The 26,452-nt window shown below is 37.5% G+C and overlaps 1 protein-coding gene across 5 annotated transcripts in view; it reads left to right on the plus strand.

The window, feature by feature from the left end:
- Positions 1–24,853, plus strand: part of carmil3 (capping protein regulator and myosin 1 linker 3) — a 131,114-nt gene extending 106,261 nt beyond the window's left edge. For 2 of the 5 annotated variants that reach the window (XM_057856879.1, XM_057856880.1), the window contains exons 30-40: positions 699–765; positions 1,572–1,759; positions 2,543–2,622; positions 8,885–9,004; positions 11,117–11,285; positions 13,111–13,450; positions 14,706–14,812; positions 14,901–15,117; positions 15,570–15,626; positions 15,938–16,054; positions 21,517–24,852. In XM_057856879.1, the coding sequence (XP_057712862.1) occupies positions 699–765; positions 1,572–1,759; positions 2,543–2,622; positions 8,885–9,004; positions 11,117–11,285; positions 13,111–13,450; positions 14,706–14,812; positions 14,901–15,117; positions 15,570–15,626; positions 15,938–16,054; positions 21,517–21,557 (1,503 nt within the window). In that variant the 3' untranslated portion in view covers positions 21,558–24,852. Of the gene's footprint in view, positions 1–698; positions 766–1,571; positions 1,760–2,542; positions 2,623–8,884; positions 9,005–11,116; positions 11,286–13,110; positions 13,451–14,705; positions 14,813–14,900; positions 15,118–15,569; positions 15,627–15,937; positions 16,055–21,516 lie in introns of all 5 variants that reach the window. The other 3 variants (XM_057856881.1, XM_057856882.1, XM_057856883.1) reach the window with 3 other exon arrangements.
- The last annotated feature ends 1,599 nt before the right edge of the window (positions 24,854–26,452 follow it).

Here is a 26,452-nt window from a genome sequence, read left to right on the forward strand (position 1 = left end):
TTTTATATTTGTAATATAAAATTTAAAATTGTGCATAGAATTCACTGTTTTAGTTGCTAGTGAACAAGACAAAATGTAAGAGTCGCCTGTTCTGACTTTAAAGGTTAAAACAGCCTGCTCTGTCCTGTGAGAGACCTGCACTGAGAATCAAACACCTGTTCCCCTTTTCTTGCTGGGGTGTATGTGTGTGTGATATGTTTACATAACAGGATGCTGCTGTACAGCTGTTATTACTGTTGCAGTTATTTTCAAGTTTTGATATTTTCTACAATATGCATTTATTTTTTTATTTAATTGATAAAGAAGAATAGTAGTTATAGAATTTCAATATATGTCGATGTTGTTTTCTTTGGAGTAAAATTACAGCTCTGTTGGCTATAAAAATTGACAAGAAAATTTGAAAATGGCACTCCACACCAAAAAGGTTGCTGACACCTTCTTTACATAATGTGTCAAGTTTATTGGAATTGGATTTGTCTATTTTGAAAATGAACTTGGAAAAAATACTTTGCTATTAGCCATTTCTTCCTGATGAGCATGAAATCAGTTCAAAAGCACATACTATATAATATTTTAATATAATCTATATTACTGACAATTTTGGGAGGGAGAAAATGACTTCGGTTATGAGCTGTAAAGGATATTGTAACTGCCGTATGAGTGAATGCATGATGTATGATTCAACTCTTTGCCCAAAGGACACAATGGCTATAAAGAAGCGGAGCTCCAGAACTAGAAGAATACGTCCCGTCTCCACCAGACCAAGTAAGTTTTTACCCGTTGGTCTTCACTGGATCGTACTTGATTTGGAAAAGTAATGGGTTAAATTGGTAATTAGGAAAAACAGCGGTACCTTGACATAAGATCGCTTCGACGCACGATCTTTTCGACATCCGACATAAAATTTGACTCGCCATTTTTTTCTACATCTGACGACATTCTATAAATACGACGATCTATGGAAGCACTGCAGTTTCTTTGTTTTCCCGCAAGCTTTGTTTTCCCGCAAGACGGACGTACGGCAGATTTTCTTATGAGAGAAATCAAGATGGGTTCCAACAATCGTGCAGGTCCATCAACTTGTGCAACACAACACGCCTAGTTTCCCTTACAGCAAGTAGAGAAAGTGAAAGTAAAAACGCTCTGTCAAGTCAGCCACGCGATGTGTTCAGGTACACCACGCAAACACATTCGCCACATTAGAACCCGGTTTGTTACATTATTTCCATTCCAACAATTTATTTTACAGAATATATATATAATTTACAGAAAAGTATGGCATATTTTATAGATGGTTTGAATTGCGATTAATTACGATTAATTAATTTTTAAGCTGTAATTAACTCGATTAAAAATTTTAATCATTTGACAGCCCTAATTTTAATATGATGTTCTAAAATCTTGAATACATTAGTCATAGCTACAGGTCCTATTTTTCTGCCAAAAAAAAAAAACATAAAAATGATGCCTATCCAAATTTAGGGCGTGTTTTTTTTTTTTGGGGGGGGGGTTACCCTGTATATCGAGGGCATGAAACTAATTAGTTTGGTGCAACTTTTCCTTGGTTACAGGTCTCGGAGACGAGCCTAGTTCCTCTCCCACCCCTTCTGCTCCTCCACCCTCAGCCCATCTTTCCCACTCGGCATCATGGGAGTGCCTATCCACTCTTCCCACCAATGGCTCCCCCTTGCAACATGTGACCCATGTGCGGCCTCGTCCTCCACGGAGACACAGAGCAGTTCACCTTCCCCCAGAATCTGTGAGTTTGACCTCAATGACCTCTCAGACTTCATTGACTATCTTTACATTACATACAGTACTTATTACTCACAGTAGAATTTATAAAGGGGAATTTTGCAACATATTCAGCAATGTACTGTGTCGATGTTGAATGATGTCAAACGGATTTTCAATGAGTAACAACTTTCAAATGTGCATTATACTGTGTGATCTATCTGTATACAGCATCTCTTTCCACAGGTCCTCAAGAGATAAACTAGTATTCATTTGTCAGTCATATCAATCAGTTAGAGCAATGTCTATTTAACTACTGGCAATTGCCTAGCAAAACAAAATGACAAAGTATGAACTCATGTCAAGTGACAGTCACCACAGTTTGACACCCGCATAAGCACAGACGCAGCACCACTGCAAACATGTTCAGTCACTAGTTTAATAATTAATAAAACACTGTAAATGCAGCGTCAATGGGGTCCTATGCTTTTTGAACAATTAAAAGCTTCTCTATCAAGTGACATGACACCCCCGTCCCTGACAAACACCCTATAACTTCACGAAAGCTTCTCCAGGCAAATACATTGCATCATCTAACCGAACTCTTTCAAAGCCACAAGCATACAGTGAGGAAAATAAGTATATTAACACCCTGCAATTTTGCAGGTTCTCCCACTTAGAATTGATGGGCGGGTTTCTGTTTAATTTTTTAAGCTAATGGCAGCTTTTCAGCTTTTTTTTTGTTGTTGACATTGTTAATATGTAATTTCATGTTTTATGTTTTTTTTTTTTTTTTTTTTGCTTGTAGCATTACTTTGAGAATGGTGGAGTCAATACACTCGAGGATGGATTGCCAGATTTCTACAATAAGAGAGTTCTCCCTGACAGGTAGAGGTATTTTTTTCATCCAACCCACTAAAAGTGCCAATGATTTTTTAAATATTTTTTTTATTATATTATAATATTAAATTACCTCATGTTTTACTGTATGTGATTGAAATTAAACTTCTTACTGTTGTTCTCTTAGGATTGTGTTTGTTTCTGTCAAATTGCCTCAAATTGTTTTTGTGAATCAGTTATAACATTTTAAAAGACGTAGTGTCAGTTTACCATACATGAAAGTTATATAGGAAAACTCAAAACTACAGTACATCATGAAACTCTGGCATCTGTGGCCAATTTTTTCTTCCTTTCCAGTTGTCTCCATTGATCAAAGACATTTCCAATGCATAACCTTGTCTAATTTTGTTTCATGTTTGTTTGTTTTTTTTCTCTATTAATACAGGATAGTGCTAATTGAGACTGTTTGCAAAGATTATAGCAGCGGTAGTTTAAGTAACCTACAGATTACAGAGCTTGGCTAACCTGGATGTAGACACAGACACACTTTGTAGACACACTTTTTCAAAACTGTTTTAAACTAAGAATAGAAAGGATTAGTTTTAAGTCATTCATTTGTGACTCAAATGTGTATTTTAATAATGGACAGCCCACTGGCAACAACATCAAGGCTGCATGAACATGTTATCATGTCAGCTGTGCAAAACCTGACTGAAGCAGGATATATTTTTCCATCTGTCAGGCACACCTAGAAGAAAAAAAGTGATGGAAACTTGGAAGAAAATCAATAGTGTCAATAGTGTACTGGGCTAAGCGCGTCAGATTAAGTGTTCTCCACACATTATAGCCTCGCTGAGTTAAAAAAAAAAAAAAAACAACTGAAATGAGTGAATTAAAATCAAATATAGTTTTTCGAGATGACTATTTTTATTAGTAACAATGGTAGCAGGGAACAGTGAAATGCATTCAAATCTAAAACTATGAGGGGCCGTACAAGACATTTTTCATTCTGGCCCTCTCACACACATACATTCTCCTTTTACATACATACAGTATATATTCACTCTCACACACATACATTCTCCTCTCACATGCATACATTCTCCTTTCACATCCATACATTTTTACTTTCACATTCATACATTTTCACTCTCACATTCATACATTTTTACTTTCACATTCATACATTTTCACTCTCACATTCATACATTTTTACTTTCACATTCATACATTTTTACTTTCACATTTATACATTTTTACTTTCACATTTATACATTTTCACTGTCACATTTATACATTTTCACTCTCACATTCATACATTTTTACTTTTACATTTATACATTTTCACTCTCACATTCATACATTTTTACTTTCACATTTATTCATTTTTACTTTCACGTTTATTTTTCAAAGTACTTTTATTTTGAAATAATACATCAGAATTTTATCAGAGTACTTTAGTTCAATACTTGGGGTAGTCTAGTATACCCCAGAAGTGGAACCGTCCCGGGATATCAGCCAGATTTTTTTAAATCAATTTTTGAAATCAGGCGAAATGACAACTAAAATAGGCAATTTTCAAAGTACTTTTATTTTGAAATGATACATCAGAAGTTTATCAGTGTACTTTAGTTCGAGTCTTGGGGTCGTCTAGTATACCTCAGAAGTGGAACCGTCCCAGGATATCAACCAGATTTTTTTTTTAATCAATTTTTGAAATCGGGCGAAATGACAGCAAAAATGGGCAATTTTCAAAGTACTTTTATTTTGAAATGATACATCCGAATTTTATCAGAGTACTTTAGTTCGAGTCTTAGGGTCTTCTAGTATACCTCAGAAGTGGACCCGTCCCGGGATATCAGCCAGATATTTTTAAATTAAAATTTGAAATAAGGGTAAATGACAGAAATAACTAGCAATTTTCTAAGTAGTATTACTCGGAATTCCTAAATTATTTTTTATATCATAATACTTTAGTTTGGGTCTCGGGGTGCTCGAGTGCCTCTCTCAAGTGGACCCGTTCTTGGATGGCTTCCCGTTTTTTATTTATTCATATTTATTTTTTTCAATAAAGGGACTAGCGCTGTGAAGCCACCGGGGGACTTGCGCTGTGAAGCCACCGCGTTCCATTATGAAGCCAGCGTGTTGCAGTACCATAATGCACACAATGCAAACAATGATCCAAATGAGGGGCGGCTAGCTTGACTTCGTTTTTACGAGTGGAGGGTGGCTTGACCGCAGTAGTCTGGGAGCGGGTCATATTAGCTCCCGCTTGGACAGTTGAAGAGGTTCGAGAGTTGCTCAGTCTAAAAATGTCTCTCATTTCACTTTCAACTGCGTCATAATTAGCACTGTTGGGTGCAGTTGATTGTGTCCTTTGCCGCCGCTCGAGACAGGAAGCCAAAGAAGTTAGTTTCTGGGGTCGACAAATGTTTTGCAAAAGTCCAAGTGATTGTGCGTCCTCTTCCTTGTTATTTTATGAACAGTAACCCGCGTCAGGTTCTCAGCCAATCAGAGCTTACCAGTCAGAGCTAGCCAATCAGAGCTGGCTTCCGTTTCAACTAGACTCCTTCCGTTTTCACTATACTTTCTAGTGACGGGATCTGTCGTTCACTTGAGTGAACGAATCCATTCCGGTTCGTTCAGTAAAACGATTCGTTCAAACGAATCGTTCAACGAATCGTTCGCCCCCCTCATCTCCCTCCCCACCCAAATGAATCGTTCGGTTAGTGAACGGGAAGTGACGTTGCCGAACGAATCACCAAAGACCGCTTCGCAGTATAACTGAACGGGAAGTGACATTGCTTGGTCCCTCCCTCTCTTGCACATTGACCACTCGTCGTAGTTTCAGAAATGAGTGACAGGCGATATCATTCTGCTCTCAGAGACAGCCTCGTCTCCCTCCCTCCCGCAGCTGCAAAAGCGAGGGAGAACTTCCGCGTCGTCTGTCCTAGTTCTATGGGCTCAAAGTCATGGCTCGTGCTTGCATTTCGAATTAGGACACGGTTAAACATTTTCCTTTTGAGGGGGAAGTCGGGGTTTGGGGTCGGGGGCGCACGGACTTTCTTTAGCATGATCTTGCTCACATATACAATGCTGCTGCTAACAGCCAACGCGGCATGCCTGCTGTCACGAAAATAAAAATAAATCGAAAGTTTAATTTCTAATTATGGAACGGCCAACACATCATATTAACCTCTCGCTCTGTTGTATTTTTGTTTTTTATTATTAAGATGATCGTTTTGAATTTTTGCACTGGTATTAATAAATAAAATAATCCGGTCAGCTCCCCTGTCGTCCCCGCATCTCAGATCGTCAAATGCTGACGAGAAATAATTGTTTGCTTTATGATTTCGCCTTTCTACTCTCATTAGTCTGTTAAGAAAAATGTAGACATATTGCGACATCTCCCGTGTCCGCGCGCTTTGTTTTTGGGGCGCTTGAGTAGCACATGATGGACGGATTGACATAATTTGTCAAACCAACCGACACCCTCTGACACGAAAAAAAAAAAAAAAAAACACTCGGAAAAAATTGACATGTATATACAGTTTCATTGCAAATCAGTGTTATGGTGATCATACTAAATATTATTTTTTTTCTGTGCACATATGAGGTACATATCGCTGCCATGAAGCCTCCATATAGTGACAGTTCTCTGCCCGCTTCACTGCCGTCACGCGACCGCAGCTCAGGTTTTGCTTGCCTCGTAGCTACGCGTGTTTTAAATTACTGTAAATTTGATAGTATATCGTCATAGGCACAGTCCCGAGTCTGTTGAGAAAAGTAGAACACTAAACCATGCTCGCTAGATTTGTGTGGTGTTTTTGTCTTTTTGAGCAGCATTTGATAGGCTCCACGTTAACAAATATGTGACAAAGTCGTTTCCTTTCATTTTATGACTCGTTCACCGCATAGTCATTACTGGAAAGTCAAGTTAGCAGCAAGCTAGGTCAGGAACCGGAGGACCGAATCACTGAACGGGAAGTGACAAAACTCAGTCTTTCCCCCCTGCCTGCACGCTGGCTACTTATTGGCCACACGTGGAAATGAGTGACATACGCCATGATTCTGTTTCCGCTCCCTCCCCTGCCCGCGATGAGGCTGGCGTCTGATTGGTCGTGTGCGATGTCAGAAGACGCTGCCGCTTGCTCAACGCCCTCCCACGCAGCGAACAAGCGCCACCAACTTCATAGAACGAATCAGTGCAGATGGTGATTAGTTCGGTCTCGTTCACCCAAACAATTCGTTCAAAAAGAACGAATCGTTCGCGACCGATACAACACTAATACTTTCACTCATACATACATACATACATTCTCCTCTCACGTTCATACATACTTTCCTCACATACATATATATTCACTCTTATACACATATATTTTATTTATACAAACATACATTTCACAGACTAAAAATGTGTGAATGTGAGAGTAAACATGTATGAATATAAGAGTGAAAATGTATAAACGTGAGAGAGAAAATGTATAAACGTGAAAGTAAAAATGTATACATGTGAAAGTAAAAATGTATAAATGTGAAAGTAAAAATGTATAAATGTGAAAGTAAAAATGTATGAATGTGAGAGTGAAAATGTATAAATGGGAAAGTAAAAATGTATGAATGTGAGAGTGAAAATGTATAAATGGGAAAGTAAAAATGTATGAATGTGAGAGTGAAAATGTATAAATGGGAGAGTGAAAATGTATGAATGTGAGAGTGAAAATGTATAAATGTGAAAGTGAAAATGTATGCATGTGAGAGTGAAAATGTATGAATGTGAGACTGAAAATGTATAAATGTGAAAGTAAAAATGTATGAATGTGAGAGTGAAAATGTATGAATGTGAGAGTGAAAATGTATGAATGTGAAAGTAAAAATGTATGGATGTGAAAGGAGAATGTATGCATGTGAGAGGAGAATGTATGTGTGTGAGAGTGAATATATATGTATGTGAAAGGAGAATGTATGTGTGTGAGAGGGCCAGAATGAAAAATGTCTTGTACGGCCCCTCATATAAAACAACTAATTCTGTATTAGTTAGCTTTTACAGTGGCAGAATTTACTTGATCGAGGCTGTATCAAAGCTCTGTTACTGTATAAAGACAAGAAGAATGTAAATAAAAGGATTGCAAAAGTCTGTTTTTCTTCATGATCAACAATCGGCAGTGACAGTCCTGAAGAAAAACTGATCACAGAAGTTTCTATATTACTGAGGCACGAAACTCAAAACTGAGGAAATGTCTCTAGGCAACAATGTTGTAATTTATATTAGATTTGAGATTTTAGATTAATGTATTATTTACATTCCCACAAACAGATATGAAGATTTTGATTGTATGAGCTTGTTTACAACATGTTTAAACAAAAGACAAGTATACTTGAAAATAATTTTAACCCACTTATATTTTATTAGGTTGCTTTTTTTTTGTCCATGTCATGTGCTATATATCTGTTATTTCACGGTGGTCTTAAATTCTGAAATGTTGCAATAATACATCTGTTCACATAAGGTATATTTGTCTACTTATAGTATTAACAACTTGAGAAATATCATTTTATTGCACACTTATAACTTAAAGAAATTGTGTGATACGTTTGCAATCAATCACAAGGTATCATTATTGTAGAGGCGGTCAAAATGATGACAAACTGTGACAGGACAGACAAACTTTTTCATATCTGTTTGGAGAACAGAATACTGTGCATACATAAGGCGGCTGTTTGCCTTGACACTCGTTGATTTGAAAAATGCTTAACTTAGTGCTTCATTGGGGTCCAGTAAGAGATCATTTCCATTAAGAGGTAGCCAAGTGAGTTGTGACAGTGACAAAGCAACGAGAGGGAAGAGCATCTGTGCTACCTCTGCACTTCCATTTATTGGTTACACCAGAACGTTGTAGTCCCTCTGGGCTGCTTAATGGTGAACACCAAGAAAATCAAGTGTTGTGTGAAAAGGTCTAAAGCAGCCAAGCAGCAGTCATTCTTTTATCTGACAACACCTGCTTTGGAAAATACAGAAACTGAGAAATTCCCTCCATTTACTTTGCCAATTGATTTATTGCATTAATAAATTAAGCTATATGGGTTTTTTTTCAAAATGAACTTTCAAAAGAAAATAACAGCAGGTAGTTGGGCCTGAAATAATTCCTCCACCACTAGTAGCTGCCAACTCGTCAAATGTGAGCTTGCCATTAGTGTGCCGTAAATTAATGTTACGTGAATTCCACTTGAAGAGCAATATCTTTGTGTGTTCTCTTTCAAATAGCCAGTACATTCTGACCCTTGTATTATTTTGTCTTCCCTTCAGCCAGTTGTCATCCATTGATCAGGCCCAGTCACTGAGAAGGAAAAAGAGACGCAGCGTGTTGTCCATTTTCTCTGGTTTCCGTAAGAGCCGCAACTCTACCATATCAAACCAGGATTTAGAGTAAGTGCAAGTCTTGATTAATTGCACACATAATTCATTCCATTGCTGATCATGTACAGTTGGTATGAAAAAGTATCTGTACCTTTTGGAATTTCTCACATTTCTGCATAAAATCGCCATCAAATGTGATCTGATCTTTGTTAAAATCACACAGATGAAAAAACGGTGTCTGCTTTAAGTAAACCACCCAAACATTTATGGGTTTTCATATTTCAATGAGGGTAGTATACAAACAATGACAGAAGGGGGGAAAAGTAAGTGAACCATCACATTTAATGCTTTGTAAACCCCCCCCCCCCTTTGGCAGCAATAACTTCAACCAGACGTTTCCTGTAGCTGCAGATCAGTCTGGCATATCGATCACGACAAATCTTGGCTCATTCTTCTCTACAAAACTGCTGTACTTCACTCAAATTCCTGGGATGTCTGGCATGAATCACTGTCATTAGGTAATGCCACAGCATCTCAATTGGGTTCATGTCTGGACTTTGACTTGGCCACTCCAGAACGTGTATTTTGTTCTCCTGAAACCGTTCTGAAGTTAATTTACTTCTGTGTTTTGGATCATTGTCTTGTTGCAGCATCTATCGTCTCTTTATCTTCAACTTTCTGACAGACGGCCTCAGGTTTTCCTGCAAAACATCCTGATAAACTTTTGAATTCATTCTTCCATTAATGTTTGCAAGTTCTCCAGGCCCCTGAGGAAGCAAAACAGCCCCAAATCATGATGCTCCCTCCACCATGCTTCACTGTGGGGGTGCGGTGTTGATGTTGGTGATCTGGTCCATTTTTACTCCGCACATGGTGTGTGTTACTCCCAAACATTTCAACTTTGGTGTCATCAGTCCACAAAATATTTTGCCCCAAAACGTCTGTGGAGTATCCCAAGTGTCGTTTTGCAAACATTAAACGAGCAACAATGTTTTTTTAGACAGCAGTGGCTTCCTCGGTGGAGTCCTCCCATGAATACCATTCTTGGCCATAGTTTTACATATAGTTGATGTGTGCACAGAGATATTGGGCTGTGCCAGTGATTTCTGTAAGTCTTTAGCAGAGGGTTCTTTTTTTACCTTTCTGAGTATTCTGCGCTGAACTCTTGGCATCATCTTTGGTGGACGCCCACTCCTTGAGCTAAGCAGCAGTGCCCAACTCTCTGACTGTCGATTCATGAACATCCTGACTTTTAGAGAGGATTTTGTATCCTTTCCCAGCTTTATACAAATCTAACTATCCTTAATTGTAGGTCTTCAGACAGCTCTTTTGACCGAGCTTTGATGCACATCAAGACATTTCTTACCAGGTGTGTGTTTTATAGTGGGCAGGGCAGCTTTAAACCACTCATCAGTGATTGGGCACACACCTGACTTAAAATATTTGGTAAAAAAAACAGGTTCAATTGCTCTTTAAGTCTCCTTACGCAGAGGGTTCACTTACTTATTTTTCCCCCTTCTGTCATTGTTAAAGCAGACACTTTATTTTCATCTGTGTGATATTGACAAAGATCAGATAACATTTGATGGTGATTTTATGCAGTAATGTAAGAAATTCCAAAAGGTTGATACTTTTTTATAGCACTATGTATTTTCATACCTATTTTAATGTGATAAAATTAAGTAGACTTCATAGCGCAACAGGAATTTAGGTTGCATCATGGTAGTGGTCAAAAAGCAGAAGAAAGGTGAGAAATATGTCATGTAGCCCAATTTGAACAATGAATTACAGACTAATAATGGTTACATAAGAAAACACAAGCACTTTTGTTGTGTAATCGTTTTAAAAAGATGTGAAAAGCACACTGTAGATAAATGCTAAATGTTGTTTATTATCTTGGGAGAAACTGTATTATCCGTCGTTTTGCAGTATTTAACCTAAAGATAAATGTTATGTAGTCCAAAGGCAGTGTTCTCTCCAGTCACTGAATGTGTAGGTCACTGAATACCAATTTTAAAAATGCTTGACCATGTTACGTTCATTAATCCCACTATGTGGGGAAAAAAAAACATAAATCTACTCTATATGCTCACCTTCCATCCTTGCTCGCCTGCTGGTTGCAGTTTTATGCACCCATAAAAGTGCTTAATTTAGACCAACTTCTCTGGCTATCTGTTCCAGTGGCACTTCAGAGAATGTCTACTCGATGATTCAGCACCCAAAGGATGCTGGAAGCACAGATAATTTTATGCATGGAGGAAACGGGACCATACCATCGCCTCGCGTCGGACAAGGTGTTGCTGTCCAAGGTTTGAGGCCCACCAGTCCGTCCTGCCTTATTCAGCGACAGGTACAGTTTTTTGTATTTTTACAATTACGGTGAGCTTCTTACCCAGGTTATCTAACCCAGGAGTTCAAATTTGATTGGTCGATTTGGAAAACACATATTTCCAGTTAAGAGGCACTTCTTTTTAAATTTCAAGCTCAGGGTTACCCAGCAGAACAATACAATTTTTCGACTTGATAACTTTAAAAAAATATGTCACTGTCTTTACAATATTTTCAAAAAGAGTCCAGCACCAACAATTACTGCAGAGTCTAACATAAGTGGCTAACTATGAGTTTGGTATCACAACAAAAAGATTTTTTACATTATTAATTAAACTCACCAATACCCTCTTGTTAATAGTTGTGCTCAAAACATAAACTTACTAGGGCTGTCAAACGATTAAAATTTGTAATCGAGTTAATGTCAGCTTAAAAATTAATCGTAATTAATCGCAATTCAAACCATCTATGACATATGCCATATATTTCTGTAAATTATTGTTGGAATGGAAAGATAAGACACAAGACGGATATATACATTCAACATATGGTACATAAGTACTGTATTTGTATATTATAACAATAAATCAACAAGATGGCATTAACATTCTCTTAAAGCGATCCATGGATAGAAAGACTTGTAGTTCTTAAAAGATAAATGTTAGTACAAGTTATAGAAATGTTATACTAAAACCCCTCTTAATGTTTTCGTTTTATTAAAATTTGTGAAATTTTAAATCAAAAAATAAACTAGTAGCTCTCCATTGTTGATGTCAATAATTACACCATGCTCACTCATGGTACTAACCCATAAAATCAGTCACACCCATGCGCCAGCAGAGGGCGCCAAACACCAAAAAACAAGTAACAAGCGGACACACTGTACTGTCATTTTAATCTTTTTGAGCGGGGCATGTGCGTTAATTGCGTCAAATATTTTACGTGATTATTTTAAAAAATTAATTACTGCCCGTTAATGCGATATTTATGTCAGCCCTAAAAATTATTTATGAGTGACGCCTACAAGACATATAAGATCTTAAGGTAAGTTAGTACATTCTTAAGTGCTTAACATTGCCTTCTGTCGCTGCTTTTAATGCAGGGAGCACTCACAAACACAGATTCAGGTCCAATTCCAAAAATGAGGAAAAATATGTATCCTGTTTGAGGCTGTGTAGGATGCAAAATGAGGCATTTAGTAAATGAAGGACTGTCCTGCATAATACAGAATGTTTGGCCACCCTAACTGGAACGCCTGGAAGGGCAAAACCTTCTGCCTTGTTGTGACATTTGCAGGGAGTTTCAAGTCAAGCTTGTTGCAACAATGTTAGAAACACACCACCAGGGCCAACATCAAAATAGAAGCTTTGCCTTTTATCTTGAAGATGGCCAACCCAAGCAATCACTTTAATGATACTACTTGTGAGTACGATCGGCCCCATACTAGTACAGAGCATGTGAGCACTTGCGATGTTATAAAATGAAAATGATGTGAAGGGGGCAAAAAATTCCTAGCCTTGCAATCGCCGGTGCACAGCTCAACAATCAATGTAACTCAGGATTACTGCAGGATTAGGCATTAACTGAAGCGCCTACTGTTTTTCCGTTTTTATCATATCTGATCTGATTGGTCTATCTGATTGGTTTATCATCCCAATTCAAAAAAGAAAGGGATGAAATTGTTTAAAATGTACCGATATTTCCAAATAGTTGTCAGAAAATAATTCTCACGTAAATAAACCTGAATCAGTTGCTATTTCTATTTTGGCTGTGTACGGTAACAATGTTTTTTTGTGTTCCTTTCCACCACAAGTTGTCTCATGTCTTTTTTTTTTTGCACTTGGTAGTCCACAGACCTGGTCAGTATGGTGTACAGCTGCATTGGTGCAGACATTGAGGAATCGGATGCCAGCAGCACAGACACCAAGGCAATTGATGAAGATGCTAACAGGTCATCTGGCATCTCAGACAATCACATTAACGACCATGATGCGTGCTCTAAGAAGCAGATGGACAGGTTGGTGGAGACGGGTAGGCAAGAGAGGATCGTACCTCTGACTGGCCTGCAGACAGACTTGGATGGTGATGTTCAATGTAGCAACAAAAGTATGAAGCCTGAGCCACCACCGCAAAACACCAAGCCCAGTCTTTCTGCCATGAGGCAGAGACACCTGCAGGAGAGTTTAGGTACAGTAACTGCTGTCTCATGAATTTGCATATTTGTCTGTTGCTTTATTTATAATAGCATTCATATGCAGATCCTACATGTTATCAAAACAATAATGACATTATAACATTTGGAATTTTTAAAATACTAAACTATTACAGCTATGCAAAACAAAACATAAGGCTATGTTAAGCATTTACAGAGACATTACATAAAATGTCTGTTGTTTTCCCTTTGTTTGAATATGGTATACAGTGATCCCTCACGGTTAATGGGTGACCAGAACCCGCCGCGATAAGTAAAAAAACGCAAATAGTGTTTGTATTTATTCAGATTTAGCATTGGAAACAGATACATATAAGACATGTTTTTTCACTTTTTTCCCCCCCAAAGTCTAATCATATATATATATATATATATATATATGTTTTTAAGCACTTCAAATGTAATAATTATGATAAGTTTTGAACATGTTATTGTCCCACCGAATTATTTTTAACAAGAATGAATTATAAAAATGCTTGTCTTTATTGAATGCTTCTTTGAGCTCACTAAAATCCACTCAAGCTTCTCACTTACACACAATGAGTTGCCACAGCAATTGTTTAACAAGATAAACTATGATTGACGCATGCGGCGCTTTGAAGTTTCAGCTTCCAAGTGTCTCTGGCAAGATCAAACCTTCACGCGTATCAATCATCGTTAACTTTAATAAGCCACTCCGGTGCACTGGTAGAAAAGAAAAGCAGCAGGAGGGAGAGAGACACTACTAAAACATGGCCCATTTTTGGAGTTTTGTGTAAAATGATGACTTGATTTTTTTTTTTTTTTTTCATTCTCTTTTGTGTTTTTTCATTGCAAGCAAAATAAATGAAGATACTACTACCAAAGCATATGTAATTGCAATCATTTTCTGGAAGAAATTGAGCTTTATCCGACAAAATTGCACAGGTGCCAATACTTTTGGCCAGCAGTGTTCGTGATTGGATAGGGAGAGCTCATCTGTATTTATTTATTTGTTTTTTTAATTGAAAAAAAATCCACGATGGACTGAGGGTGCAAAGTTTGAAGCGCGAAGTAGTGAAGGATCACTGTAAATTTATTTTTGAGTCAGCAAAATACGTATATTTACTGTAGATTTTTTTTGATTCCCAGCTACAGCTGTGCATGTCATTTCTCATTTTGAATTTGGGGGAGCATAAGGCATTCACCAAGTCAATTCTTGTACAAAAAAAAATGTTTGAAAATAATTGTGTGAACCGTTTTGGATTACAGCGGAGGCTGGGAGGTTGGAAGCAGAAGAAGAGCAGAATGAAAGAAAGCGTGAAGACAAAGACAGGACGCGAGGACCAGAGGGGCAGCGCCCTCTCATTCCTGTCAAGGTGTGTGTTTTACCCCTGAAAAAATTACACGTTACATTGTTACTTGTATGAAAACATCTCCCAACTAAATACTTCATCCCACATACAGCCTAATCTTGACCTCACAAGAGACAAAACCTCTCTGGAACCCCCCAAAATATCTCCTAAAATCTCACCGATCAGTCAAGAAGGAACGGATGCCCAGAGGTGTGCACCTCTTGCGGAGTCTGTCAGTCATGAAGAAGTCACCAGTAAAGAGTGGAGAAGCCCGCCAGCAATTGCCAAGTCTGAGATAGATTCAGCTCTAGACAGTGTTCTTAGTGAAGGTATAAAAAGTGAAATTTGGGAGTAAATGTGTGGTTCACTGTAGACTCGTTGGGGGAAAAAAAGGAAAATGGCATTTCAGCACTGCAGGCGATGATTTTCTTTTTCTGTTAATGGTGTTCTGTTTCTGTTAATGGTGTTTTAGTTTGTCGAAATTTGCAGTAAGATGCTGGGGGGGAAAGCAATATAAAACTGCATAACTACAATCACTAGTATTTAACACAAAATCTAATTTGGGAAAATTTCCTCCAACATATACTGTATTTGTGTTTTATGTTGCGCCAATGTCTTTTTACAACTACCGCATTGCAGTTTTTCTCTTGAACCAGAATTGTTTTAACGCAGTATAAAATGGAAAGTCGAACTTAAATTCCAACAATCAAATTTGGACTTTTTTTTTTTCTTTTTAAAACTGCATGAGTGTATAAGTAATGGAAATTGTCACACCTGTCAGGAAAGGGATTTCCAGCACCGTCACATGGGACAAGAAAGTCCAACTCATTTGACACAGGTACCATTTGTCCAACGCTAATTTACTGCACACTCCCTGGCTCATCTCCCTTTATAATTCTGCATGTTATGTCATAAACACAGCATGTTAGTGTGTTGAACATATAGATGTTTGAAATGCAAAACAACATTCTATATATTTATTTTTACCTATTTTTTTTTTTTTTTTTTTTTTTTTTTTACATTTGTGATTGTCCTAATAAGTGTAAATAAAAATAATTATTTATTTGCTTTCAAATCTATAAAACATGTTGGCTGTGTCTCTCAAGTCCCTATACTCTAGGTTACCTGTGCCATGTCATTTCCCCTCAGGCATGGAGCGGGGCAATCACAATCTGGAGAGGTTTTCAGATACCAGACTCTCCGTGAAAAAATCTTATTTCCCCCGATACAGAAACAGATCTGTGGACTACCCTGCAGGGACCAGCTGTATGTACTCAGTTATTTGTTTTCCCCGAAAAATGTGACCTGACAGTCATGTGACGAAGAAAGTTTGCAATACACCGTATTTTTCGGACTATAAGTCACTCTGTATTCAGTTTTTTTTCACTGTTTTTTTAACCGTTCAGATTAGTGATGCAAGATAATAAATTTTTCAACCGATAACGATAACCGATAATTTCCGCCTCATTCCAACCGATAACCGATAATGTCAAGCTGATAATTCTATTAAAAGATATATGTAAAATTTTAAAGTATACACAAAAAAAAATATTACTGTGCAAAAATATAATTTATTGCTCTTTTTTCCAACATAAAATATGAACAAGTATTCAATTCCAACATCTAAATAATGACAGATTGTCTGACATTGTGTAATGGTAAACTTTTTGCAACAATTACTTATAGAGTAAATACCTAAGTTGCACAAAAATGCCTTTAAAGGTAAGCCATTCCTAACATATATAATATTAATACACTGCAAAACACACCTCCTTAAAACGAGTCTGTTTTAAGTGTCTATTGGAAATAAGTGAAATTATCTGCCAGCGCTTCAAGTGTATTTCTCTGATTTCTTTGATCGGACCGGCCAGAGCGGCGGGCTCCGTCGGAAGACGGCTACTTACAGACTATCGGTCTCCAGTCGTGCCGGTGTTTAGCCTTAGATGCGAGTTTACCACCCGCCTTGGGCTGCTTTCCCAAACAACCCGACTCACAAGCCCCGTAGTTTAGCTTGTGTTTACAATAGCTTTAGCATTCCCGCTAGCAGCAGCCTCGTATTCGTTCCAAATATCTTTGCGATGCAGTTTTATATGGATGCTGGGTTAGTGGTTTTGAATGAGGACACTTTCTTTCGGCCTCGTGGAACTTCTGCGGTACATGTTTCGCAGATGGCGAGAGCGTCGTTTTTTTAGTAACAGCCGCCATAATATTCAACTATTTCTTGTCATGTAACTCCGCCTCCTCAACCCCTCCTCCCACAGGGGCTTCAGAGAGGGGAGGGGTTGAGGAGGCGGCGTGCTGAATTCTTCGGTTGTGCACATTTCGAGGCTAAATCAAGTATATAATTATCGGATTGCATTATCGGTTGAATTTTTTTATTATCTGAATTATCTGTGTGACGTCATAATTGCCATTATCGGCCGATAATTATCGGCGACCGATATTATCGTGTGTCTTTAGTTCAGATGTAGTTTACACAGGTGGCTACAGAAATTCAGACTTAAATTGTCTCCGTAGCCCAGAGAAGGCAGATGTGGGACATGAGGGGAGAAAGGGTGAGGTACCAATACTTTGGAGGCAAGCTGGACGACAACTTGTCGCCGCTAGGTCTCGGCCTACTCGTCTGGTTCTTGATCGACTACCCTTATTTAATCAGCCACTTATTTTATGGAGGAGAGATTGTCAATAATTATCAAGGTTTCCTCAGCCCTGATGTGTGTGTCTCCGTCCACCGAACAGCATGCTACCACTACACCAGCACCCCTGTTATAGGAGGCGCTCAGTTTGCCACAAAACGTTCATTGCCGCCGGGATCGCACCCTCTTAGGGGGTTTCAGAATTGGCACATTTCAAACTAAATTTCTTGAGCATCTGGGGCCATAAAACATTTTGGAAGATGTTTGTACTAGTGATGTATGCACCGTATTTTATTTCTGCCTCATCTCTTAAAAAAAAAAAAAAAAAAAACATTGGGATGACTTTAAAAGGTACTGGAAAAAATAAAAAATTGTAGGGGTGCACAATATCAATTTTTTTGAAACCGATATCGATAACGTCAGGCTCCCCAAGGCCGATACCGATACGATAACCGATAATAAATATATACCGTATTGGCCCGAATATAAGACGGTGTTTTTTTACATTGAAATAAGACTGAAAAAGAGGGGGTCGTCTTATATTCGCGGTCTAGACATTATACCCATTCACGACGCTAGATGGCGCCAGATATCATTGAAGCGATGTTCTGTCATGACAGCTCTTGGCTACTCTCCCCATTCACGACGCTAGATGGCGCCAGATATCATTGAAGCGATGTTGTCATGACAGATCTCAGCTACTCTCCCCATTCACGACGCTAGATGGCGCCAGATATCATTAAAGCAATGTTCTGTCTTGACAGCTCTCAGCTATTCTCCCCATTCACGACGCTAGATGGCGCCAGATATCATTGAAGCGATGTTGTCATGACAGATCTCAGCTACTCTGGAGTTTAACCAGTTTGCATTATTTTATTGCAATGTTTTTCCTTATTCAGATGTTTCAAGACTACAGTTAGACTTCACTTTGATGGTTAATGCAGTTAATGCAATTTTGTTGTTTTATCACAATAGATTGGTTTATTTACATTTCAAAAACCAGAAGCCATTCATTTACGAATGTGATTGCCCTTTAGTTTACATATTTAAATGTTTAGATGTTAATATTTGAATGAAGCAAAATAACATGCTTTTTCTCTCAAATATATTGTTATACTCATTTGTTTCGGATGTACTGTATTATTTTCTGTATAAAAATTAATTTGGTGTTCAAAAAGTCTTTTTTTCCAAACTTGTGTCTTGAAAAAGAGGGGGTCGCCTTCTAATCAGTGCCGTCTTATTTTCGGGCCAATACGGTCATTTTTAAATGTATATTCATCCGAGTTTTTGAACACCTCCATGTCAAAAATACTAGTGGTGGATTCAGCATAGATTTGCCTTTGACCTAACCGGATTTTTCAAAACGAAACGAACATTACTATTATGAACAAAACAAAGACAAGAACAGTTTTGACTTCAAATAAAGTGCCCATTTTTATTTTTTCAAATCATATAATTTTAGTCAATCACAATCAATCAATGTCATTGACCATGTGTTCCCTTGAACAATAAGCATTGAACTAAAACCATAATAAACCAAGCAGTTATTGTGGTTTGGTAGCAGATAAAACATTTGGGTCAACAGGAGAGGAGACTTTTGTGGTTTTTGCCCATGCAACAACTTTCTTAACCTGGCAATTATAGGACACCAAGCCTATCAATAACCAAAAGACCTCTCAATAACTTGCAAACTAATACTGTAAAATGCAAACGTTTACCAGTACTAATTGCCATAGTAGGGTTCATCACTCAGTGATGGAAAAATACGGCTTTTAGAACAGTAACAAAACTTTGCATACTGGCAAAACAGGAGTGAAAACAAATGCTCACATCCCAATCCACTGACACCGTGCCAAAAATATTATTTATTATCGGGCCTATTTATGTTATCGAATTTATTGGGATGACGTCATAATTCCTATTATCATATCGATAATTATCGGACCAATAATTACCGTGCACCTGTAAAAAATTGGTCTTGGAAGTCCTTAAAAAGTGCTTGAATTTGGCCATGAAAAAGGTGTACGAACCCTGTAGACCAGGGGTGTCCAAACGTTTTGCAAAGGGGGCCAGATTTGGTGTGGTAAAAATGTGGGGGGCCGACCTTGGCTGACGTCCTTTACGTAGAACAATATATTTAAGCAAATTTTAGCAAGCCATTCTGTGTGTCACATTTGCTTTATTCATTTTTTTTTTTTTAATTAATAATTTTAACAATCTCGCAACTAGCCTTTGTGGCGTTCTCTTTCGACTCTCGGAATCTTGCGAAATACTGCTGCTGTGAAATTAAACTAGCTTCAAGTTGCTTCAATTTCTCGCTGCGTGTCGTTTGGTAATATCGCCTCACATTGAACTCTTTGAAAACAGCGACTGTCTCTTTGCAAATGAGGCAGACACAGTTGTTGGGTATTTTAGTGAAGAAATAGTCCAATTTTCACCTATCCTTGAAGCGTCGGCCGTCACAGTCAACTTTGTTTTTTGTTGATGATTGTTGCCATTTTAGAAAATTGAAAGTCAAGGGTCACACGGGGTAATGTTGCTTAGAGGGCTGCTGCCTTTCAGTGGGTAAATGAGGAGAAGCATTTAATGTGTAAGCAGTACTGCTGACCAATTTAATAAATCTGTGTGCGGGCCAGACATTATTGATTTTATGACAGAGGCTGGGGGCCGGATGAAATTTGACCAGGGGCTGCATTTGGCCCCCGGGCCGCACTTTGGACATGTCTGCTGTAGACAGAATCACAATTTCAAAATAAACAAAAATGCACTTAATTGTTTAATATGACACGAGAAGGAACTATTTAAATGTGCAATGCAATATGTGACTGTTTCATATTATTTCTTCTAATCATGGTTTTATTTAAAAACGTATTTAAAATGCAAGAGTATTTAAAAAGTCAAAAGTCATTCATTGGCTTTGTACATGTTTTTTGTTGTTGTTGTTGTTGCGTAAATGGTTAATGCACGTCACGCATGCTTGAGCGTGAGAGAAAAGCTGCAATGTTGCAATTACATCTGGCAGCTGGCTTCATTTTGACTGGATAAATGTTCACAAAGATGAGTTTAATTATTCTTGGGGCACAAAACTTTTATCATTTCTGCTTGAATATCATGTTTCATTGCTGCAGTAATTGGCGGGCATGGTTTGATGATTCTCCATCCCATTTTATGATGAACTATCAGCCATGGGAGATGAAAACCCCTTAGCAATAGAATCATCAGGCAAAAGTATTGCACATCTCTGCCAGTAATCTGGGAGTACTCATGCAAAGGCTGCAGGGGACTCAATTAGCATCAATTGGAGAATGATAAAAGTCGACATGCCGCAAAGGATGGCATCGTAGAGCTGTTATAAAAGAACGTGAAAAACATCCCAAGTGATACTCTGTCAAGTTACATTTCCTGTAGAGTAGTTTATTTTCCAACTGTTTACACTGGAAACTGAATTTCAGATGTGGAAGTTTCTTGTTTGGCAATTTGGCAAGTGCAAAATGGACAGACATTAAAAAAAAAAAAAAAAAAAACACTTTAATGCCTTTTGTATTTCTTTATTTGATAATTGCTGAAAGGAACAAGACTATTTGCAATACTACTTTAACCAAGGGGGAAAAAATCATTTGAAAATGATTCGACAAAAAATGCACTGCCTGAAGGTTAATTTTAAGTATGAAAAAAAATAAGGAGGGACCCATCTTAATCAGCAAAATCCTTCTTTCTGTTCCAAATTTGGTCACTTGGACTATATCATGCTGAATATCTGCATTATGCGATATAGACTGTGGCCAGTTGAAGCAAAAAAAAAAAAAAAAAAAAAAATCAGATTATGAAAAGAGTGCAGTTTTATTTTTCTGTCATGTTGTCTACCATATTTGATGCTGTCCTCAGTAGTCATAATTGACTGCATATATTGCCACAACTGTTTTCCAAATATCGAATTTAACTAATATTAGAAGAACACGTGATAACAAGTAGTGATGATAGTCCTGTTAAAGCATTTTGCAAGTCTGTTTCGGTCTGTATCGGTTGTACAGTTAATGTAAAATGAATACTCAACAGTTAGTTTCTAATCACAATGTATTTGCTTTATTTCAGGTTGTGAAAGTCCCCACCTTGGCAACAAAGATGCTTTGTGATGTCACATCTGAATCTAAGGATGATTGCATGGAAATCAAGACATGAAAACCGAAGGAGTGAGACAAGCTTTTAAATTACACTCAGCAGTTTTCTAATTAAAGCAATGATTTGTTGCTTAGGATGCATGTACTGTATATTTTTAGTTTAAAAGTGTTGCACTTAAAATTTTAAAAGCAGTTAACGATGCATCTGTTTTTTAAATGCACTGAATCTAGATTATTTCAGAGTATCCTGTCTTCTTGTTCCCCGACTCTTTCGCTGACAATCTGCTCCAAAAGGTTTTTACTGTATTTATTTAAATGGATGTATACAATTTTACTATGAATCTGCACTAAATCTACTGGTGAACAATCATGATGACATATCATTTGTTACTTGTGATGAGAATGTGGTGACGTATGCAGGTGATTGAGAAATGTGTTTAATGGACTTAAAATCCCATTGTTCTGAATTAAATTGTTTTAACCAGACTTTATGAGAATTTTTTTTTTTCTAAAAATAATTCTGTTAATCGGAATAAAAATGGCACACAAACTGCTGTCATGTCTGCTTGTCCTGAGTCCTGAGCACAAGAACTTTGAATAGTGTGTGATGCATAGACATTAGCCATGTTTACATGCTGACTTTTATTCATACCGATTCAAATCATTCCGAATGGAAATTTCAGATCAGCTGTTTACATGTCACTTCATCTATTCCGATCCAGCGTTTACATGTGTCTGCCTTTATTCCGAAAGGACGTTTGACAACTGCCGTCTGACATGCGCAGATTAATTAAAACAAAGCATCACGTTGCAAAACATGGAGATCGATCGTCAGATCAGCTGCGATTTTAACTTTTCGAGTGGAAACAAAACTTCAGAATGACACGCCGTTCATTTAAAAAATTGTGTGGGCTGGTGGAGGGATTCATGGATATAAACTTTCCGCCGGACTCCAATTAGGTGCGCTGTGCGTGTGCTTGGAAGCCATGTTGCAAGTGACGTTACTTACGTCGCCAAGTGACGTCACCACGTCAGTACGGAGCATGTGCAGAAAGAACGCAACCAGACACCATTCCGCTTCCCTGTTTACATGGTATAATTTTACTTCTAATCGGTTTGGGAAAAGGAATATTCCACCCCTGTGAAACGGAATGAAATTCCATTCGTTTTGGGCCTGTTCATTCCGAATGAGGTGTTTATATGGAACACATTTATTCGGTTTGAACATCTAAACCGATTGCAATTGGAATATTTGGCTCCATGTAAACGTGGCAAATGATACTCAGTCTATGATTATAACATTTTGAAACATGATTAAGACTTTAAACTTTATCTTTTTTACAAATAAATGACCAATGGGGATTTTATGCAATTACATTTGCTATGCTCATACCTCTCAAGTTGTACGGTTTCGGCGTAATTTGTACAAGTGAGCACTGATTTTAAAAAGTGTACGCCGTACATTCAAAATCTACGTTTTTCGTGCATTGCGTTTTTTTTTCTCCGTTTCGGCAACGAGACAATGTGCGTTACGATGCGTTACTACGTTGGTTGAATGATGCGAGAAAAGTCAGACACTGAGAGAGAAGAGTTGTGACGCTGTAGCAAACGCGATGCTAGAGTAGGTGGCTCCAATATTTCCTGACTGTAGCGGACAGCCGACAATCTACTCCTAGATATCAAATGCTTGTAGAACTACATGCAAAATGACAGACGGCGGCGTTAATAAACAGCCGCCATTTTGAAGCAGTAGACTTCTCAGAAACGCTCTGTTGTAGTGAACTTTCCTAGCGAATTTAAGTAACTTTTTATCTAAAATGCTCCTAAATCGGCAAAATCTTGACTGGAATCTATCTTTAAATGATGAAACGGATTTAGAACTTAAACATGTCGAAAGTAGACAGGAGGGAACTAATGCAAAAACGGGAGCAATTTTAACAACTTTAACAGTTGTTTCACAACATTAAATGACTTCTAAATATAGCAAAGGTTACTATATATATATATACATATATATATATATGTTTTCTTTAATTGAAAAAAAAAAAACATGAAAGGTAACACCAGTTACTTTGCCAAGTAACTAATTACTCTTACCTTCAGGTAACTGAGTTACTAACTCAGTTTTTGGGAGAAGTAGTTTGTAACTAATTTTCAAAGTAAGATTAACAACACTGGTCATAAAGATGAAGTCTGCAGAATGAAAAGTGACGAAAGCAGAGATTTAATTCTGCTAATTTGTTGCCGAACACAATTTGCCCGCAACTATTGCTGATCACGTCTCAGAATTAGCAAAACAAATGTTCCCTAACCCCAAGATTGCATCGGTAAGTTAATTTTATCAATTGACCTTTTTAATTTATAATTGGACACACTAACGAACTACCTTCAAGTTGAACTGAATCGCGAGCTGAAGTGCAGCCATCAAGACATGCTAGAAATTACCAAAAGTGCTACATGCAGGTATGACAAAAGTCACTGTTAAATTTTAGTAATCATATCATGATATAGCTGAAGATATTGATTGTTCTTTGATTGCACCGGGTTATATGTTACAATATTACCAATATTTTTTTTTTTTTTTTTTAATTTGTTTTATTTTTGTTTCATATTGCACGCTATATATAACGTTGTAAGATTAGTCACCAATTTGTAAGGGCATACGTCACTATTTGTAAGATTGCCAACTGCCTCGGGTTGACAGGTATGTATGCTATGCATTCACAACAGCAGAGGGCAGCAGGGTCTCTGCTTCCTGCACTTGTAATACAAATGAATATCAGTGACCACTGTGGTCTGTTCTGGTGTTAATTTGCAGATGAAGCCATTGAAGATGGTCACCTTGGGAGAGTGAGCCATCAGATCTTGGGGACTTGATCATGAGGGACATTATTGCTCAATTATGTGCCTATTAATTGTTTCTTACGTGTATACTTAACCTGGAAATTACCCCTTATTTAATGTGTCTAATTATGTCTTGTAGACAGATGGTTCAGGTTTTGGAAGATCTATCAGTTTTTACGAAGAATAACAAGAGAATTAGATGTGACCTGATCCTTTACATTAAGGTGGCCAACAATTTGGGAAAAAATGCAGTTTTATGTCTGCCAGCTGTTTTAAACTCATTTTTGGATACAGAATACCAATTGATCGCAGTTGTTTTTCCTCCACATCTTATTACTAGGGCTATCAAACGATTAAAATTTATAATCGAGTTAATCACAGCTTATAGATTAATTAATCGTAAATCGCAATTCTAACCATCTATAAGATATGCCATATTTTTCTGTAAATTGTTGGAATGGAAAGATAAGACGGATATATACATTCAACATACTGTACATAAGTACTGTATTTGTTTATTATAACAATAAATCAACAAGATGGCATTAACATTGTTAAAGCGATCCATGGATAGAAAGACTTGTAGTTCTTAAAAGATAAATGTTAGTACAAGTTATAGAAATGTTATATTAAAACCCCTCTTAATGTCGTTTTAATAAAATTTAAAATTTTCAATCAAAAAATAAACTAGTAGCTCGCCATTGTTGATGTCAATAATTACACAATGCTCATAGTGCTTAAACCTGTAAAATCAGTCGCACCCAAGCGCCAGCAGAGGGCGACAAAACACCAAAAACAAGTAACAAGTGGACATGACTCTATGCTGTCATTTTAATCTGAGCGGGGCATGTGCGTTAATTGCGTCAAATATTTTAACGTGATTAATTTAAAAAATTAATTACCACCCGTTAACACGATAATTTTGACAGCCCTACTTATTACTATATTGTTACTAAATGAACACAACTAGCAATATCACTTTTAAAAAAACAATTGTGTTAAACATTGCATCCATGCACTTTTCTTTTATAATTAATTGAATATCAATATTGGATACACTGTAGGTTTAGTCACTGGCATAAATGCTGGATCCCCCCATAGGCGGAGGTTGACTTTTATGGCAGGGGAGCAAAACATGTTGATGACCCCGAAACATTGTGTCAGCAATACAATTAACTTACAAGATATACGCTCTGTTAGTAGCTTAGTCCATGCTCGTAAATATAGTCATTCCAGCTATGTGTATGTGTGTTGCGTGCGTGTGTGAGCGCACACGTTTCTGTGGAGAAGAAGATGCCGATTTATGCGTTCTGCTGAGATATCCAATTTTATGTCAAGTTCTTCCAGTCACACCCTTGCGAAACGAATCTTCACCGTGGTGATTTTGAACATGGCGGTAGGCAAAACGGGAGACGGCATCCTTTTTGACTGAATATTCCAGCCAAGAATATTTATAATCATACATTGGAAATGAGTGTTTTTTTTTTTTTTTGTTTCCCATCATTTTTAGGGGAATTCTAAATCAGGCTACCATAATTTTCAGAGTATAAGCCGCTACTTTTTTCCTTCATTTTGAATCCTGCGGTTTATAGTCCAATGCGGCTTATTTGTTGATTTATTTGGGTTAATAGATAAAACTTTTTTGACAGTGGCGCTATCATGGGCATTACTTAATGCTTATGACGGATGTCATTGAGTGTATTCCGGCAAATTATGTCACTATTTCCATTTATGTCCAGCTTGGATCGTTTACATCCATTCAAAAGTGAGATAATTTGCCGGATGACACAAAATGGCAGTGTCATGTCGTACTTATGATAGTATTATAGCGCCGTCAAATAAAATGTTACCAAATACCATAACTATCAATTAATCAAACAACTGGAACAGTAACTGAAGAAATATTTAGGACTGAACATGAATTTTGATTGTTATTTACATTTGTAGTGCTGCAATGCATGCTAGGAGGTATGTTGGACAATAATAGTGTTGACAGCAGGTGGCAACAGAAGTTGACTGTCTGTGAAACTCCACCCACCATTTCGGTGATGCTGTCTGGCGTTTCA

The sequence above is a fragment of the Corythoichthys intestinalis genome, chromosome 14 (assembly GCF_030265065.1).
Source record: "Corythoichthys intestinalis isolate RoL2023-P3 chromosome 14, ASM3026506v1, whole genome shotgun sequence".
In the NCBI taxonomy this organism is placed as follows: domain Eukaryota; kingdom Metazoa; phylum Chordata; class Actinopteri; order Syngnathiformes; family Syngnathidae; genus Corythoichthys; species Corythoichthys intestinalis.